Source organism: Zalophus californianus, chromosome 9 (genome assembly GCF_009762305.2).
Source record: "Zalophus californianus isolate mZalCal1 chromosome 9, mZalCal1.pri.v2, whole genome shotgun sequence".
Taxonomy (NCBI): domain Eukaryota; kingdom Metazoa; phylum Chordata; class Mammalia; order Carnivora; family Otariidae; genus Zalophus; species Zalophus californianus.
The window spans coordinates 138,813,955-138,831,717 of record NC_045603.1 but is presented as its reverse complement, the minus strand read 5'-3'; the positions used below and the strand labels follow the sequence as shown (position 1 = coordinate 138,831,717).

Below are 17,763 nucleotides of genomic sequence, written 5' to 3'. Positions count from 1 at the left end.
TTGCATGCATCTTCCCATTTGGAAATTTTACTTTCCTCTGGTCCATGGGAGAAATGACCTGCTATAAAATATTGTCAGATTTAGGATTCACAAATCTCTGAATATGTATCTCTAATGGATGTCAAGGATCTACTGGAGAGAATATGATAATAAAATATTAGTTACTTTAAAAATCTAGGAAATAACCCGCAAATTCACATGTGCCTTCGTGGACAGGAAGGCATCCCTGAGCCTTTTGGATTTACACCGGGACCTGCGGGGCAGGCAGCGCCCCCGAGATCCCTACTGAGTGTGTTTTCTCGACACTGACCTGTTCGTCCTCTGGCAGGAGAGCAAACGGGCCTCCCCACACAGGTGTACAAAGCCACATTCCCCACGTCTCTGCCTGATTAGGTTGTGAGTTTTGCGTCGGTTTTGATTGTGGAAGTTTTCTGAGCTCTTCTCAGATTGGGCTCATGTCTCAGTGATTTGGGGGCAGAAACATCAACATACACACGGGGGGGGCAGTGACACCCTGCAGTGGCACCGCATGACCACGGGCGTCCAGGTCCTACCCCCCGCAGTGTGCTCGGCTCCCCTACCCGTGGTCCTCCGTGCCCTGCACTGGCTCTCTGCTTTCATCCCTATTCTCTGACTGTGCTCTAGAAATAGTTCCAGGCTCTTCCAATATATATGCATACCAAGGATGGCTTTGAGTTGATTTTGTGAAAACAATCAAAAAATGGAATGCTTAGACAAATATAAAGCAGGAGCATCAAAGCCACAAATGTAGCAGTAATATAGCTCTCAGGAAGATGCAACAAAAAAGGGAAGGAGAAAAGAATGTCTTTTGGGGGGGTCTTGGAGTATTTAGCGGAATTATAGTACCATTTAGGGTTGTTTTGTAAGTTCTGGGGCAGGTGACTTTAACTGCCTCCGTTGGGAAGCTTACAGGCGTCCTTTCTATCTAGTCCCTCACTGCAGATGGACCCTGGCCCTACCTGGGCAGACCTGCCCACGTGACTACCCTTGTCAGGAAATCATTGGTGGAGGCTTGAAGGTCCACTTGCAGCAAATTTTGGGACAGCAACTAATATAAGTGAAAAAGAAGAGGAAATAGTATAAAAGGTAAGTAGATGAACAGTTGTCTTTATTGGTATTTTTTTCACTTGCATGTGCCTGGTGTCTCCCAGCCCTTGCTTGGTGTGGATGCATCTACCTGGAAGGTTATCAGGAGGTTCAGGGCATCTGTTACTTTTCCTTAGATGAGTCCACATTAAACATTATCCATTCGATGTTCCCATTACTTTGATAACAATGATACCACAAATACAGTTCCACTCTGAGACTCTACAACATCTTCAGTTATCGTAGCCAAAAGCCAAGGCAGTGGGGGATTGGTGAATAGACCTAAATTTCAAACTCAAGAGTTTTCCCTTCATCAGCTTGGAGGAACCTTAGAAGAAGACTGACCAGGATGGTAACGGATTCATTATTATTCAACTTGCATAAAGAATTAAAGTCACTTAAAAAAAAAACAACAAACAACAAAGCAACAGAGAGAAGAAAGTGGAGCAAAATACTACAAGAGGTAAAAGTTTACTATGTGTTTTAGGGCCCAATAAATGTTAATGTTGATATGAAAGAATTCAGAAAGAACAGGTATTAAAAATTAACTTAAAAAACATAAGCTTATGATCAGAGTATTTTCTAAATTTGCCCACGCATTGTTTTCCTCTGGAAAACTGAAGAGTTATATTCCGCAACCTGGCTTTGCTGTTTTCATACTTGGAACACGAAGGGCAGAGACATGATTGCACACACATTTTAAGTCACTCAGATTAGGAGAAATTTTTGTTGTAAATCGACGGGGAGTTGGAAGACATTTTTACAAATACAGAAATTTATGCATTGGTATTACACCAGCGGGGAAGTTCATAAAAGCCCAGTTAAGCCGGATATACGGCCTGCCATGTGCAACCTGAGTCCCACGCATAATATTGTTGAGATGCTGCATCATTGGTGGATTGAGCTCTGTGTTCCAGGCTCAGGCCCCCTTCCACTGTGACCCAATCTGTGCTTTATCGTTTCTCAGTTCTTCCCTCGTCCCTGCTTCAGATCCAGACTCCCCCCTCAGTCCGTGTAACCGACTGGGGAGCGGCCAAAAGCCTCCACTCAGTCCTCTGTGTTCTCCAAGTTCAGGCAGGAGGGGACATCCCATTCTCATTTCTGGGGAAAAGGGATCGAGATTCATTGGCCCATTATAAATAAAATGTCATCAAGAATTGGTGATTTGTTTACAAAGGAATTGAAAACACAACAGAGATCCTACCTGCGTGTGTTTAGGTAAGATGATGTTATAGATAGAATTCTGAACAGATGGAGCAGTGATTTCAGTCCGTTTGTGTACAGTGGAGTTGTGTATATTGGGCCTTCGTGCCCCTTGGTTATGCTGTCGGAGTGCATTGTGCTTCCTCGTGAGGGTTCTCGGTGATTTCACCATTTTGTTTTAAAGTTGGCATTTCCAGAATCGGTGCTCCTATGGTGAATTCAGATGTCCTATTGACTATTCTGTACCCAAATTTGTTTCTGGAGTCCAGATTTCATCCATTTACTCAGTGAATTTAAAACAGAGCCTATATGTTTACCTGTGGCTTCAATTTGATTTTGACTTTGTTTCTCCAGCACAGAATCTGAGCCAGCTTAATCCAGGAGATTGGAACGGTGAATTTATCCTTTACGCATGAGAGTGGATAAAACACATTCTGTACACAAACACGCAGAAACACACACACAAAGTAATGCAGAATGCTTTCATTTTAAATCCAGATGCAGAATAACCAAAAAAGTGTATTTAAATCTGATAAATTCATTTTATAATGTTCAGATTTAGTTCCAGCATTTCACTGAATGAACAGTGTGTTTTATTTTCATTGCAAAATATTAACTAATTTGAAATTCACGACAAACAAGGTACTCATCTAGACTTATCTTTCCGTGTATGGCGTTGTGTATGAAGAGCATGCTGGCTTCTTCTTTTTTTTTTTTCTATTTGTCATTTGAGAGAGAGAATTTAAAATGTCCTCATCTCTAATCTTAATTCATTATATCCCTTAAATATTTTTGCCCTATGCAACAATTTACTTTGGAATTTAATCTACGTGCTATACTTATTCTGGAATATATTTATTTTGAATTTCAATATACATGCTATATAGACATCTGAAAACTGAAGATGCTGACATCTGAGTTTGTTCAACAATCTCTATGGTTTCTTTAATCTTCAAATCAGAAAATTGTGTTACTGACACCACTTAGGCAAATGAACGCACAGGGAAAGATATATAGACACACATATTTGCATAGATGTATATTTACATATATACAAACACATCCACATCCACACATTCATTAAGACATTATGAACTGGTTTCACGGTGAAAATGGCAAGTACGAGACCCTCTTTGGAGCCCTTTCTACCATGGCTCCATGTCACGGCTGTTATGGGCGCCGGCACACTGCTTCTGAGAAGTTTCCACAGGACGATCCCAGGGGACAGTGAGCTCCACAGAGCCCAGGGAACATGGGCTCCAGTGCTCTGCCCACCCTTGCTGTGGAAGTCCCCTCCCTCTAGGGGCCTGCGTGTTCAATTCCACCCAACGGCGATGGTTCTTCTCACTGAGGACACACATTCCTGGACTCCAAGGCTGGCTCTTTCAGGCCTTAGCTTCTTGAAGTAACTGCTCATCTCTTTGGGTCCCACTCCCCTCATTCATAAACTGAAGATGATGTTAAGCTAATGATATCCTAGGATCCTTTTTATCTACTGGTAAGAAACATATACGACTGATCCTACTCCAGTTGGAAGAAGAGTGGTCAGTCAGGGGTGAATATGATCCTCCCCCATTCACCCTTCTTAGAATTATGCTAGTTCACATGATTGTTAACTAGAAATGAGGACCTTCAGAGGGGCAGGAAAGGAGAAAACAAGGCAAGATAAGGTAAAATTCACTAAAGTTTGTCCCATCACATTGGGTGACAACACTCATGACAAATAATAGAGAAAAATGTTCTGGACGTTATTTAATAAAATCTGATGTTAGTCCAATTGTACAAGTGTAGATCATCCACTGGAGATGTCATGATTCATATCCTGGAGATATGATGGCCAAGAAATGGAAACTCGGAATTCTTTGGCCTGCATTGATGTAGACATGATGTTTCTGGAAAGAAAGCACTGATAACCTACAGAATGCTTTAGTTTTCAGGAAATGTCTCTGAATGTGAACAACACTGTGCTTTTCTTTTTGTTATGGGCTGGATTGTTTCCCCCCAAGTTCACATGTGCAAGTCCTAACCCCCAGGACCTCAGAATGTGACTGTATTTGGAGACGGGGTCTTTAAAGAGGTGACTAAGGTAAAAGGAGGTCACTAGGTGGACCCCGATCCAATCCGACTGAGGTCCTTATAAGAGGAGATCAGGACACAGACAATGCATGGAGGGACAACCATGTGAGGACACAGGGAAGGGACAGTGTCTACACGTCCAGGAGAGAGGCCTTAGGAGACACCAGCCCTGCCCACGCCTGGACCTCAGACTCTCAGCCTCCAGCACTCGAGGCAGGAAGCGTCTGTTGTTGAAGCTGCTCTATCTGTGGTGTTTTGTTACGGCAGCTCTCGCACACGAGTACACTATGACCTAGACTTTTGTGTATAGTTATTTCGACCAATGAATACAAAAAGCCCCTCCTATTCTAAATTTTATCTTAAAAGTTCATCTATAGAAAAGAAGATGTGGTCCATATTTACAATGGAATATCACTCAGCCATCAGAAAGGATGAATACCCAACTTTTACATCAACATGGATGGGACTGGAGGAGACTCTGCTAAGTGAAATAAGTCAAGCAGAGAAAGTGAATTATCATATGGTTTCACTTATTTGTGGAACATAAGGAATAGCAGGGAGGACATTAGGAGAAGGAAGGGAAAAATGAAGGGGGGAATCGGAGGGGGAGATGAACCATGAGAGACTATGGACTCCTAGTAACAAACTGAGGGTTCTAGAGGGGAGGGGGGTGGGGGGATGGGTTAGCCTGGTGATGGGTATTAAGGAGGGCACGTACTGCATGGAGCACTGGGTGTTATACGCAAACAGTGAATCATGGAACACTACATCAAAAACTACCGATGTGCTGTATGGTGGCTAACATAACATAATAAAATTTTTAAAAAGTTCATGTATAGGTCACCTAAATATGACATCGAAGTAATATATATATATATATATATATATATATATATATATATATATATACACACACACATACACATACATATAAGGGTAGACGATGTCTCTGCATTCATATGTGAAACCTGATTATTTTCAGATGGAGGTGATTTTGATATTAGTGATAAGAACCCCGATCTTAACAATAACATTTTAGAATGGAGAGAAGTGAGTCAGGGCCATTTTGGGAAACAGATCAGTTCAGCCTAAACACCCACAGAAGAAAAGTTCAAATGAGTCAAGGGATTTCCTTCACCATCTGGGTTAAGAATCAGATGGTTTACTGGTGAAGAGGTGTGGATGCTAATGTCCAATTTCTGCTGGTTTCAATTTTATCAACTCCTACTTTTATTGTTTCCTGATGTTTGAGTTTGGAAATGTTCCAAAGTCTCATTATAGATAAATATGACTGCAGCCAGCATCACTGCTGCCGACTTAAGCAGACCAGTGCTGGAGCTTGGGTGTGGATTCTACACACGTCCCCTGCTTAATGAACAAGTACGAGATGGAAACAGAGATGGAGAGACAGAGATAAGGCCAAAGTTCCCTAAGAGGTAAGAGACAAGAAAGACCAAGAAGAAAAAGATATCTACATAGAAGCGAGGGCAGATTCAGTGATGTAATCTGTGCCCACTTGGCAGTGGGAACGCCTTCAAGGACTATTTGGATGAGCTCTATGTCCTACTTTGTATGACCTCCAGGCAAAGAATGCCAAGCTGCTAGATGCCATGTTGGCTTCCTTTCTTTGGTTTGGTGCTGGACTTTTGCATTACACAGACACATGCAATGCTTGTTCCTAGCAATGAGGACGAGTTGAAATTTGTTAGCCAGGAAGCAAGATGGTGGCTGAGTTCTTGGTCAGTGCCAGGAGGAGTCAGGTGTGGGAGATTCAGGGACAGACATGCACCCTTGAGGCAGGTGTTCCCCGGCGCTCAAGATGGATGCACAGAAGAGAGGCTGTGGAAGACTCAAGGGCAGGGGACATGGAACTCTGAAGACCTGTTCCCTGGGAAGCATCTTTGGAATTTGTGTGGCCCTGAGGGTTTCATGTCACCTCATCCACATGCATATCCACGAGCGTGCCAATCATGAGGGCTGCTGGCTTGACAAACGGCAGAGATGTGCCTCTTGAGCTTTCTGGAAGGGGGTTTTGTGAGCTATTTCTTCAGTGTGGACTACAGACAAGCCAGAGACAAGTGAGATGTGCTTTCTGACTCTTAGGACATTTTCAGAGCTTTTGTTACTGCTTAATGCCTGCCATTTACCATGGTGGCTGACATATAAAGGTGTCCCATAAATGTTTGCTGCATGAATACATTCAGATTTACATAGCAACAACTTAAAAATAAATCAGATAGCAACCTTTATGAATTTGCAATCTAAATCTAATAATTGATTCTATGGCAACCATGTACTGATGGTGTATAGTGACATACTCACGGTACTGGTTTATGGGAGCACAACCCTCATCAGGGCCCCCGTCCCAGAAGTCACTACATGCACAGAACGATGCCTGCCTCTCTCACCAGCAGTAATCCTACGTCATCATCCCGGAGACGGCTTCTGAGTACTGTCCCCATACACTCTCACCCATTGTTCGTTCCCTTATGCAAACTGCTACAGCTCAAACGATTGGTACACAATCCCCTTAGAAAGTGTTCCTTTCTACTATAGGGTCCTGATGATTTCTTTAAGCAGTTCTTATTTCAAAAACAAAATCAATGTTCTCAGTGGGTTTTAATTGAGTAGCTATTACATTTTGACATTGTGGGAGAAATAAAAATGTTCAAACCTAGAGGGGTTTATATTTTAATGGGTTAGTTTTTACACTGGAGTTTCGCTTGATGTCATAAAAGAAATTTAATAGCAATCCAATTGGGTAAAAAATGCAATAATATTTTGCATTAAAAAAATTCCCATAGAACCTAATAGTGTGTTAGGGTCATGATAGTCTATTTTTATTCTCTGCTTTGATTTTACATTTGTGTGTGTAAAACCCCATATACAACATAAACCCAGAGACGAGGACCACGCCAATTCATGTTTCTTGTGTATTTTCAGCTCCTAGCTCCTTAACCTTAGTGAAGACATGGTTCTTCCTTCAGATACAGCCCTTGTCTGAATACACATAAATGTTTAAGGCAAAACTGCAAGCAAGACAAGGATGGCCCATACTTTTAAGTCAAGTGCCTTTCTGTTTTAGAAGGTACAGAAAATAAAATGTAGGAAGGTGAACTCTGAATAGGGCACAGGAAGGAAGAGACGGAAGTCATTCTCTCTGTCTCCCTGTCTCTGTCATTCTCTCTTCAGTAAAATCTCTTCCGACCATGTGGTTTTTGTTTCTCTCTTGTTTTGTGATGGGAAAGGTTAGATCATTTTTTATCCGTGACAAAGACAAAAATATTTATTTCACTTGGTGTGAAATATGCACAAGAGGATAATTTAAAAGAACGATGTTTTGGAACTCTACTATTAATGAATGTTAACCTCAGGACCATAAAGCATGGTCATACACCAAGGTCATTTTTTTCACTCTCTCAAGGAGTCTGTGCTCTCCGTTTACTTAAGATTTTTGTTTTCTGTACACGATTTTATAAATGTCCATCTAAAAATGTGTGTGTATTAGACTTTTGCTGTTTCAGAGTTAGATAATCTTTTAATATTTTCAACAAATGCTTGTGTGTATAGTGTACCCTTGAGAAACATCAGGGGTAGAGGCGCCAACCCCCGTGCAGTTGAAAATCCTTATAGAACTTCTGACTTCCCCCAAATCTAACAACTACTGTTGACAGGAAGCCTTATTGATCACATAAAACACATAGTTTAAAATCCTCATAAACTTCTGACTCCCCCAAAATCTAACGACTAAAGGCCTACTTGACAGGAAAACTTATTGATCACATAAAACACATAGTTTGTATGTTGTATGTGTTGAATACTGTATTTGTGCTATAAAGTAAGCTAAAGAAAAGAAAATGTCATTAAGAAAGTCATAAGGAAGAGAAAAGACACTTACAGTATGGGTAAAAATCTGGACCCGCGGAGTTCAAACCCACATCGTTCAAGCGTCAGTGGTATTTTAAGTCTAGACTCTGCCATCTCTGTGTATATACGGCGTGCATATATGAGGAATCTACCAAAAACACCCGAGTGCATTTTTTAATGACTTGAATTCTATTCATTATCTATATATAAAGCCCAAATTATAATTTAACTTCCCTACAAATTGGCTGAAAAAACTCAGGTGATTACATGAAATTATATGAACTTTCAAATTTGTTAGATCTAAAGTAAGTATCATCCTAAATGCTTAATAAGCGAATATTTTCCTGAATTCCAATCAGAACTGAATAGATGGCCCTCTGCAGATGCTGACAGAGGACGGATGTAAGGTCTGGGCACCCATTTACTACATGGCAAGGCTACCTGCCCAGGGCTGTGTCTTTCAAGGGCTCGCAAAGTGAGGGGAGCCCCACAGTGCTGTCTTGGGGTTTCTTACCAGCTACTGTTTATCCTAGGATTTACCCTGGGGGTATAGCAAGGATTTCTATTTCAAATTTTTTTCTTTAGAAAGAAAATGAGCAGCATCGAGTCCTTCACATAATATATATATATATATATATATATATATACACATATACATATATATCCTTGAACCATGCATTTGGAATTAAAAAGTCACCTCCTGTTGCGATGTTGCTGGAATCTGGGTTTGTCCTTTAAAAACTTTCATCTAAGGCATTAGTAGGGAGAGCTGAGGCGTGCATAAATATATCTTTATGTCAATGGTTAAATTTGGCCCTCTGTGTTTTTATTCACTCAAGGAAGAGTAAAAGGTGGTACCTTTAAATACTCTTTCACTGAACACCCAAATTTATAAAAGTCTTCTTTTGTTTGACCGTCCGAGCTTGGGCACATTTGCTGCCTCAGTGCTCAGGCCCCACGCGGTCTGGTGGAAAGAGAGCTCGTGTTTCCTTTAAGGACCCGATGCTTTCACAGCCCGGAGCCTAATGCAAGTGGAGCATCTGTTACTGCCAGGGTTGAGTGAACCCAGCCAGACTTGGGGTGCAGAGGAGGTCAGAATCTATTTTGCTGACGTTTCTGTCATATTTATTAAATTGCAGTTTTCCAAAAGCAATTAAACTTTTAGGAAATACTGCATTAATTTTAATGAGAGGGAACCTGGGTACTTCAGATGGACTGACAAAATCTGTTTTTTAATCAATTACTGGTGTCCGAGGCAGATGCTCTGAGCTGGTTTGTTATGATTCCCAGGTCCTGCTTCTCAGAAACAGCAGCTCCCCCACTTTTTATTGTTTCTCAGCGGAGAAGGGACTCCGCTCGGGTTTGCATTGTCAACTAGTGACAGGTCCTCTTCAGAGAGCCGAGTCCCCTCCACCCTATCTTAATGCCCCATGAAGGAGACGTATTTGAGAAACCGTGTAAGACACTGCAAAATGATGAGGCGGGTCTTTCGTCTCTCAGCTGTGGGAAACAAGAATCAGGGGTTTTATCTGAAATAAATGGAGCAGCGAAGATTAATTAAACCTATAAAATTCTCTTAAGCACATCCTGGTCAAGGTTTAAGAGAACACTTCCTATTACGTGCAAATCATCTGGAAGTGTGGGGCGATCCCTCAGGTGTAAGCTTCACTTCTGTATAGTGCGGACTCCAGGAAAGAGTGTTTACTAATAAATTCTGAGCAATATCAGTTTCATTTTTTTTGTCCAAATGGTGAAGCAACAGCAACAGAAAGAAACCTTGATCTCTTTCATAAATAAGTTCTCCATAGGCACTGTTACAAACATGCTCAGTGGGATGGATGCAACCAGACTCTAGCTCAAGCGAGCAGGTGCTTACACTAGAAATAATAACTGTCCTGGTCCACCTTTTGTCTACACCGCTGGACTTCTCTCCTTAATCCCTGAGAGATTCTGATCCTCCTAGGGGTGGAGACAGAGCGGTGCCTTCCGGCTGGAGGCCAGCTCCTGGGGATCTTCACGTTGGAGCGGGATCATCAGCTGCACACGCGGCCACTCGGACAGTTTTTGCACTAGATGCTTGGCCGAGCCATTTCAAGTGCACACAGCAGAAGAAAAGCTTTTTATCATTTCATCTCTTAGAGAGTCAAAAGAAATGATCTTAAAACCTAAGCGCTCCCTGAGCATTTATATTATATGTCTCTTCCATCTTAAACATGAATGCTACTTTTCTTTGTTTGTATAAATGCTCCATTTACTGGACACTATTTCTTAATCAAGCATAAAGTCCCTTCTTTAACACAAATACAAAATTTAGGTTACCTGTTTGCTATTTTTTGAGATTTAAAATGTAACCTTAACTATTGATCATTTTTATAATTTAAGACAGATACTAGTAAACGTGTGTGTATATTACACAAACACACAAATGCGTATCACGCCAAGGGGACACTTACTAGCCACTAGCCAGAAACCAGATACTAATTGTATTCATTCCTCATCAATAAAATAATAAAATGAACTTACTTTTGCTGCCCTTCATATGCAATACTTGTAACTAGAATAAAAGATGAGTAAATGCCCACAGGGTATGGAGAAGACCCAGACACTCAGATTAACTGTTTTTTTTTTTTTGAAATATTTATCACTCTTCAGAAAACAAAACAAAACAAGATAAAAGAACCCCACCACCTTCTGTCTTTGCAAGTGATCAGGTTTAATTTTGGGAAAATTACAGATCTCTTAAAAAGCAAATCTGTCCATTTCTAGGTTGTGATTCTTTGATGTGGTTCCTGGGAACTGGGTCCACTCATCAGCGTGCAGGTGAGGACAGGGGCTTCTAAGAGCTGTGTTTGTCTGGATGTTACTGAGACAGAGCCAGTCAAAATTCAGATACAATAGCCTCTGTACCCCCATTCCTTTTAAATAAAATAAACAGATCAATAAAAGTTTAAATATGGCAGGGGGATGTGTTGGAACCAAGGTAAGCATGCATGCAGGGACAGGAGTCTGCCACAAATTTCTAAATGTGCCCTCCTTTCTGTTTCCTGAAGCTCACGGAATGCATCGGATTTACACGTGGATCAAGAATTGGATAAATGCTCCCCCTCTTTTTGAAAGTAAGACCCCTTTATTTGATAGTGGTACATCTGTAAGTGAATTATAGCATATTAATAGTTAAGAATAAACAATTCTCTTTGCCTAATGAAACAGTTAATGGCATATACTTCTATATTTCAGTGGGAGGCAAAACATTTAATTGAAGAAATGGGGTTAATTCAAGTTCACTCTACTTAGACATACTTAATATGTGAATTCAGACGGGGCATTGCTGGGCTGTTTTTCCTTGTAACGCACGTGGCTCGTGTTAATACTTGGAATATTTTGTGAAGGACATCCGTGCTTTTCATATTTCGCTTGGCATTCACTTTTTTTTTTTTTTTTTTTTTTTAGTTTAGAAATGGATATAAGAAGTGCTTCTAAAATCTTGTTTTTACCATGTGGAAAATTTATCCTTGTAGAAATCTTATTTGCTAGTAATTAAGAGCCCAGTTAGCCAATGCAGCGTCTGTTTAGAAATAATATATTTACATGATGGAAGAGCAGAGTGGTATAATTATTTTTGGTCTTATGAGTTGTTTAGAATTGTCCATGTTACGAGAACTCTAGCATTCATTCTCCAGCATTTTAGAAAAGGAAGCAGGCAGACCTACAAAACGCTCAGATGTTTCAGCTGTCTGCTGTGCATGCAGAGGGAAACATACAGGCACAACAAACACACGTGTGGTTTTTTAAATTGAACACTGAGGGCTCTCAGAGTGTGAGCTATATCTTTGCATGCCTCCACTAAGAAAAATGCGATTTCCTTATTCTGCATTTCCTTACATAATGCTCTTCTGGGACGGTGCTTCGGCCATCGCCGGATCTCCACTATTTAGATATGGATACACGAGTCTCCTATTTTTATTCTAAATTCAAGTTCACTCATCATATCTAATGCCCTTGAAGCAATCTTAAATTACGGCTGTGACACGGGTCACTAGAAACCAGAGGTACTAACACAAATTTTAAAGAGAGAGGGTGGGGGGAGAGCCCGACTCAATTAGATGATGGCGCGCGGTTTAATCAATTTAGTTTTATCACGACATCTAGTCCTTCCTCTTGAGCTGTCAGACAGCGAGGCAGGCGGGAGCACACAGCGACGCGTGGTTGGTGCGGGGCTGGATCCCCACCAGCCGGGAGGAGGCACGGTCCTGTGACACCCAGGCGGTGACAGGGGCGAAGGAGCCCCACCGCCTGCCCACCTCATCCTTAACACAATCTTTCTATTTCATTAATTTTTCATGGAATCCCGTTTCACAGCAAGCCTGCGTCTGTCGTCCATCTGCTGTACTTATTCTGTTCCTTTTGCCAACTTTTTATCTGCATTTCACTACAGTCAGCCAGCAGCCCGTGCTCCTGCCCTCCTGTGATTCGTCAGCTTACCTGCACAGAGCAACACCTTGCATTGCTGTTTCCAAAACTCACCTCCAATTTTCTGAAACTCCGTGTAACCCCTCACCCTGCAACAATATCTAGATTTCAAGCATTTACTGATTTTGCTGCCAAATGCCTCAAAAAAAAAAAAAAAAAGAAAGAAAGAAAGAGAGAGAAAGAAAGGTCATGTGCTGACGACTGAATCCAATTCGTCGACTGAAAACAAATGATTGTTTATAGAGCATTTCAAATAGTTTTCCAAAGTTCCTTCCTTTTCTCTGTCTGGTGACAGACGCCCCTGGCTCAGAACGCTGTCCTCTTGTTTACCTCTGGCAACCAGCTAAATTTGTATTGGTTCCTGACCCATCCCCAAATAGGTTTGCATCCAAAGAACAGTTTTTAAAAAATTCCTATGAACTTGAGTCATTTTAACACATTGTATGTGCTCATGGTCGAATACTAAAGATATTTTATTTGCAAAATGAATTTCAGGCTGATGCATAGTTTTTTGCAGGACAACCACACTTACGAAAGAAAGAGCAACACAAATACACAACAGAATGTAGGTCTTATTTTAATGATTAAAAATGCACCTATGCAATCCCTCGGACTCGTTACCCAATGGATGGGAGATGATCTGATAAAATCGGAAGTGAGTTATCATTATATAGCTGTTTCCATGAGTACCTGCCTCTTATTCCCCCTGGCTGAGCTGATACTAATTTTAAATAACCTTAAACCTTTACCTTTATCATCTTGGACTAAGTGACAGATCTTTGATAATATTCATGCACCCAAGTTCTTGTCTAGTATGGGAGACATTGCTCCAAGCACCTAAGGCAGACTCGGCTGTGCGCGATCGCCTCGCATCGTTCCACCCAGAGCTACAGAATCAAATGCTGCCTCCCCGAACCCCCACGAGCAGGGAGCTACAAAGGTATTTAGTAGATAAATAAACTGCACAAACTACAAGAGCTCCCAGTGTTTTCTGACAACACGTCTCTCACATGTTACACAGCGTGAGCAACCCTTAGCTACCCACATGTGTAAAAATTACACGGCCTCCTTCTCCTTTACACTGGTTTTTTTTTTTTTTTAGTTGCCTATTTTTCTCCTCGAAACTGAAATTTTGACATTTTTTTCACGTGTGCAGAAAATGTAAATCGTTCATAAATAATTTCTAAGAGAAAGTCCCAACTAAAAAGCAACACACCGAGAAAATGCAAAAATACATCATATTGGGTCCTGATAAGAGAACGGAGAGAGATTGGTGGGTGGGTAGGTTTGCTCTGAGCATCTTCTTTAAAGTTTACCTGGGAGACAAATGCAGGTCCTGGCTAGTTCGTACCCGGGACTAAGTTTTTTTGCGGGTTCTTACAGATGTATACCACTCCCTGTGTGGTACTGTGACTAAAAATACCAAGTACAGGAAAATATTTTATTTCTGAGGCCTTGGACCTTACTTAAGACTAACGCAAACATTGTACCAATCCCACACTTGAGCTGTAGCTACAATGTTAATTTCAAAACCCATGGATTATTTTGACAATAATAAGTGAAGTAAAAAGAAAAATCATGTCAAAGCCACTTTTGGAGTTTACACACAGAAAATACAGCTTTTCACGGCCCCGGGAGCTAAAAGTTAAGATGCATCTTCAAAAATCACCCTTGTTCCTTAGAATAGGGGGACAAATACGTACCACTGGCAAATAAGGCTAATATTTATTCTAATTTATTTATTCCCATATAAGAAGAGCCCTTTGCTTTGTGCTCACAATCAGTGCCTCCAGTTAGTACTTGATAGAGCCTTACCCAAATTCCTTCACAACCATCAATGCACACGTGGATTTTAAACTGTGACAAATACAGGGTTTTCCTAACTGGACGAGCTTAAAAGCCGAGGCCATTCTATTCAACCCTGCTGCTGAGATTCATGACCGTTAGAGCGTAATTTAAATTCACCATTTTTCTTGGAAAAACAAGGATCTGTAATAACTAGGAATTACACATACACTGACCTATTCCAAGCCAGTGCAAATAACGGTTTAACGTGTCCCGTAATTGCTATGTTTTCTTTTTAATTTGCTCACTTACATTTATATTATTAACTTTTCCCTGAGAAGTGAATATTTGGCAGTTTGAGTTGATTCTCCTACCGAAGTAGCTCCCGGCAGATGCCACAGGAGATTTCACCCCACACGTAAATCTACGAGGCATAGGAATTAGCACATGCATTCTCATGAGGCTTTCCCACCTCAGTTTTTGGGTATGAAAATGAAGAGACTTGGTTTATTCAAAATAACCAAGGCATAGAGATATTTCACATAGAAATTTCACTTTGAATTGTTGTAGTTAAGTTTATAGCAAATGAAGCCTTCCTTCAGATTTCTTGTTTTTCTTTCCCAAATTGGATGCTTCCTAAGCCAGCATGGCTGACATTTAAAGGTAAGAAAAATGAATTTGGAGAAAGGCACCAACGTCCGTCAGCTTGTATTTTATTTCTGTAGAATGCTGTTTTATTGTGAAATGTTAGTCCATAGTCTTCCATTTTAATATTTAAAATAGACTGAATGGAGATACTGGGAAACATGAACACTTAGAATTTACAAGATAATGTTTCCTTTCTTCCTCTTTTAAAAGTTATAGTCATTATTAAATTCTGTGATTCCTGCCCCCATATTGTTGTCACTTTCTGTTGGCATTGTTTTGGAAGGCACCAACAGATCCGTGTCAAGATGAAATTTTCAGGGAACAAAGTGAGCAGCCGCACCGCTCTGGCCGCTCTGAGAGTTAAACAGGATCACAGAATCTCCCCGTTCCAAAGCCCAGGGCTCTGACACCTCCCAGGAAGGTGTCAGCCACCTCTGCTCCCGGTGTCCTGACACAAAGCCCTCAGCAGGGACTGTTTGATATTGGCACGGATGTCTCCAAGCTGCCTGGCTAAGTCCTGTTATTGAAGAAGCCGTGAAGGGCTCAGGAATATTTGAGGGCAGCCAGGGAGGGCTGTGGCAGAAACTTAAGTTAGGCCACTGCAAAGATGAATATTCTCCGGGGAGGGTGAGCAACCTCCACCGTATCTAACAATGCATCCTGCAGCAGAAAACTGGAAAATCTGATAAATTTTAGTCGTGTCTGCCCCACTGTTTTGTAGGGCTCTGTATTCACTCTTTTTTTCTTTTTTAAATCAGCACGTTTCAAATAATAATCAGAGCTGAACTTTCTCCTGCAGACTCATCACAAGGAGCTGCTGATACCAAGTTCCTCTCTGGGAAAGAAAGAACAGGAGGCCCTGAGAGAATCTTTCCCGGCTCCGGGGACTGCGTGCAGGCGGCGGCGGCGGCATTTTCCCTTGGCCCCCGTGTGGAAGCCCTGGGCTGGTGGTGGAATGCACTAAGTTCCCGGCGGCGGTCCCCAGAACACCAGTGACGGGCGCCGGAGCAACCTGTCATCAGGCTGCTTTTTCTCCCTTTCTGGTTTGCAGGGTTTTTTTTTTTGTTGTTGTTGTTTTGTTTTGTTTTTGTTTTTGTTTTTTTTGCCACTAACCAGCTGTGATGCCTATTTCTCTTTCCAGGTTTTAATTTCTGCGACCCCCGCCCCCCCTCCCCCAGGACCAGCTCGTGCTTTCTGCAGGTCCCAGTGTTTATACAACAACGGGTACCAACCAGACTAAGTAGAAACTGTCAGCCAATTTGGAAACGTGACTGCCCAGGCTCTGCCCACTCCTTCCTCCGAGACAATTTGGATGGTCTAAGAGCTGGTTCCAGGAGGTCTTGTCCCTGTTTCTGGGTCTGCGGGCTTAACTGAGTGTTTCCTCTGGCAGCGTGTGCTAATGCCCCTCTGAGGGAGTCAGAGGCAGAGCCCCGGGCTGCGGAGCGCTCCGGGGAGGGAACTGTCCTCCAGTGAGGCTGCCAGGGGCTCCCGGCCGCTGCCCCTGCCTGCCTTCCTCCTCACGCCGCTCCCAGCCCAGGCTTCGCGGAGCCCGCCGCTCTGTTCCCTGTTCCCGGTTTCCCGTCCCCTCTGAGCTCGCAGAAGCCCCGGCCCTTTACAAAGGGATCTGAACTGCGGCGCGCTCGGCTATGTACCGACGCCCCGCCGGCCCCCGAAAGTAGAGCTGCCGAAGCAGGCGGCCCCCGCAGACACCAGGAGCGCGGACGAGCGTGCAGTTAGCGGAGGCAGCGCAGAAAGCCAGGTCCTTACCTTTCCTCTTGGACCGCCGTCTCCTCCTCCTCTTAGACTTGCATTTGAGTTGACTGCTCAGCCCTCCGGACCCTCTGCTGGCCCCCAGCACCGATGCCATGGCTGAGACTCAGCGAGCAGAACCGGAGAGGAATCCTGTCTCCAACAGGCTCACCTTTCCTGCTCTCTTGCCGCGGCCGCTGCTGAAGGCTTCTGCAAGCCAGGGAGCGGGCTCACTTTTTAGGACCGAGCCCTCGCACGCTCCCGCCTCCTTCTCTCGAATTGCTCCGGGTCTCCGTCTCCAGCTGGGCTGAGAGCCCCGGGAGCAGCCCCGCGCCCAGCCGCTCCACGGCAGGGCAGGACGCGCGCGGGGAAGCAAAGGTGTGCCGGGCGGGCTGGGCGCTCCCGCCCCAGCTCTCCTCCTCTTCTGGGCGGCCTCTCTTGATCTGGGCTCCAGGCGCAGGGCTCCTACTTTGGCACCTCTGCTAGTTGTTTGGCAGCAGACACTTTGAAGCCAATCAGGCAGGGAGCTTGTCTATTTGCTGCTGCAAAGTCTAATTAGGTCCAATCACAACTGTCTTCTGGCTCTGACATCAGCACCACCAGCCCTTCGCATCCCCTGTCAGCTTGCAAACTCAGCTCCCATTTGGACGGATGGAGCTGCCCAGGACCCGGTGGCAAGGGAAGGAGACGGCTCGGGAGGGAGGGGACAGCATGCAGAACCAGCTCATCTGGGAGCAGCCTGAGGGGGCCGCTCGCAGGAGAGCTGTACTCGGGGAGGCAGGCTTCCTGCCTCGGACCACCGGACAGCGCTTCTACTCCGCACACTCAGAAAGATGCAGTGACTACGTCTCCCTCCAA

At 43.1% G+C, this 17,763-nt stretch overlaps 1 protein-coding gene across 1 annotated transcript in view; it reads right to left on the bottom strand.

The window, feature by feature from the left end:
- ADARB2 (adenosine deaminase RNA specific B2 (inactive)) overlaps window positions 1-17,468 on the bottom strand; it is a 409,625-nt gene extending 392,157 nt beyond the window's left edge. The window contains exon 1 of the mRNA XM_027595682.2: window positions 16,924-17,468. Coding sequence (XP_027451483.1) covers window positions 16,924-17,023 — 100 coding nt within the window. The 5' untranslated portion in view covers window positions 17,024-17,468. The remainder of the gene's footprint in view (window positions 1-16,923) is intronic.
- Between the last annotated feature and the right edge of the window lie 295 nt (window positions 17,469-17,763).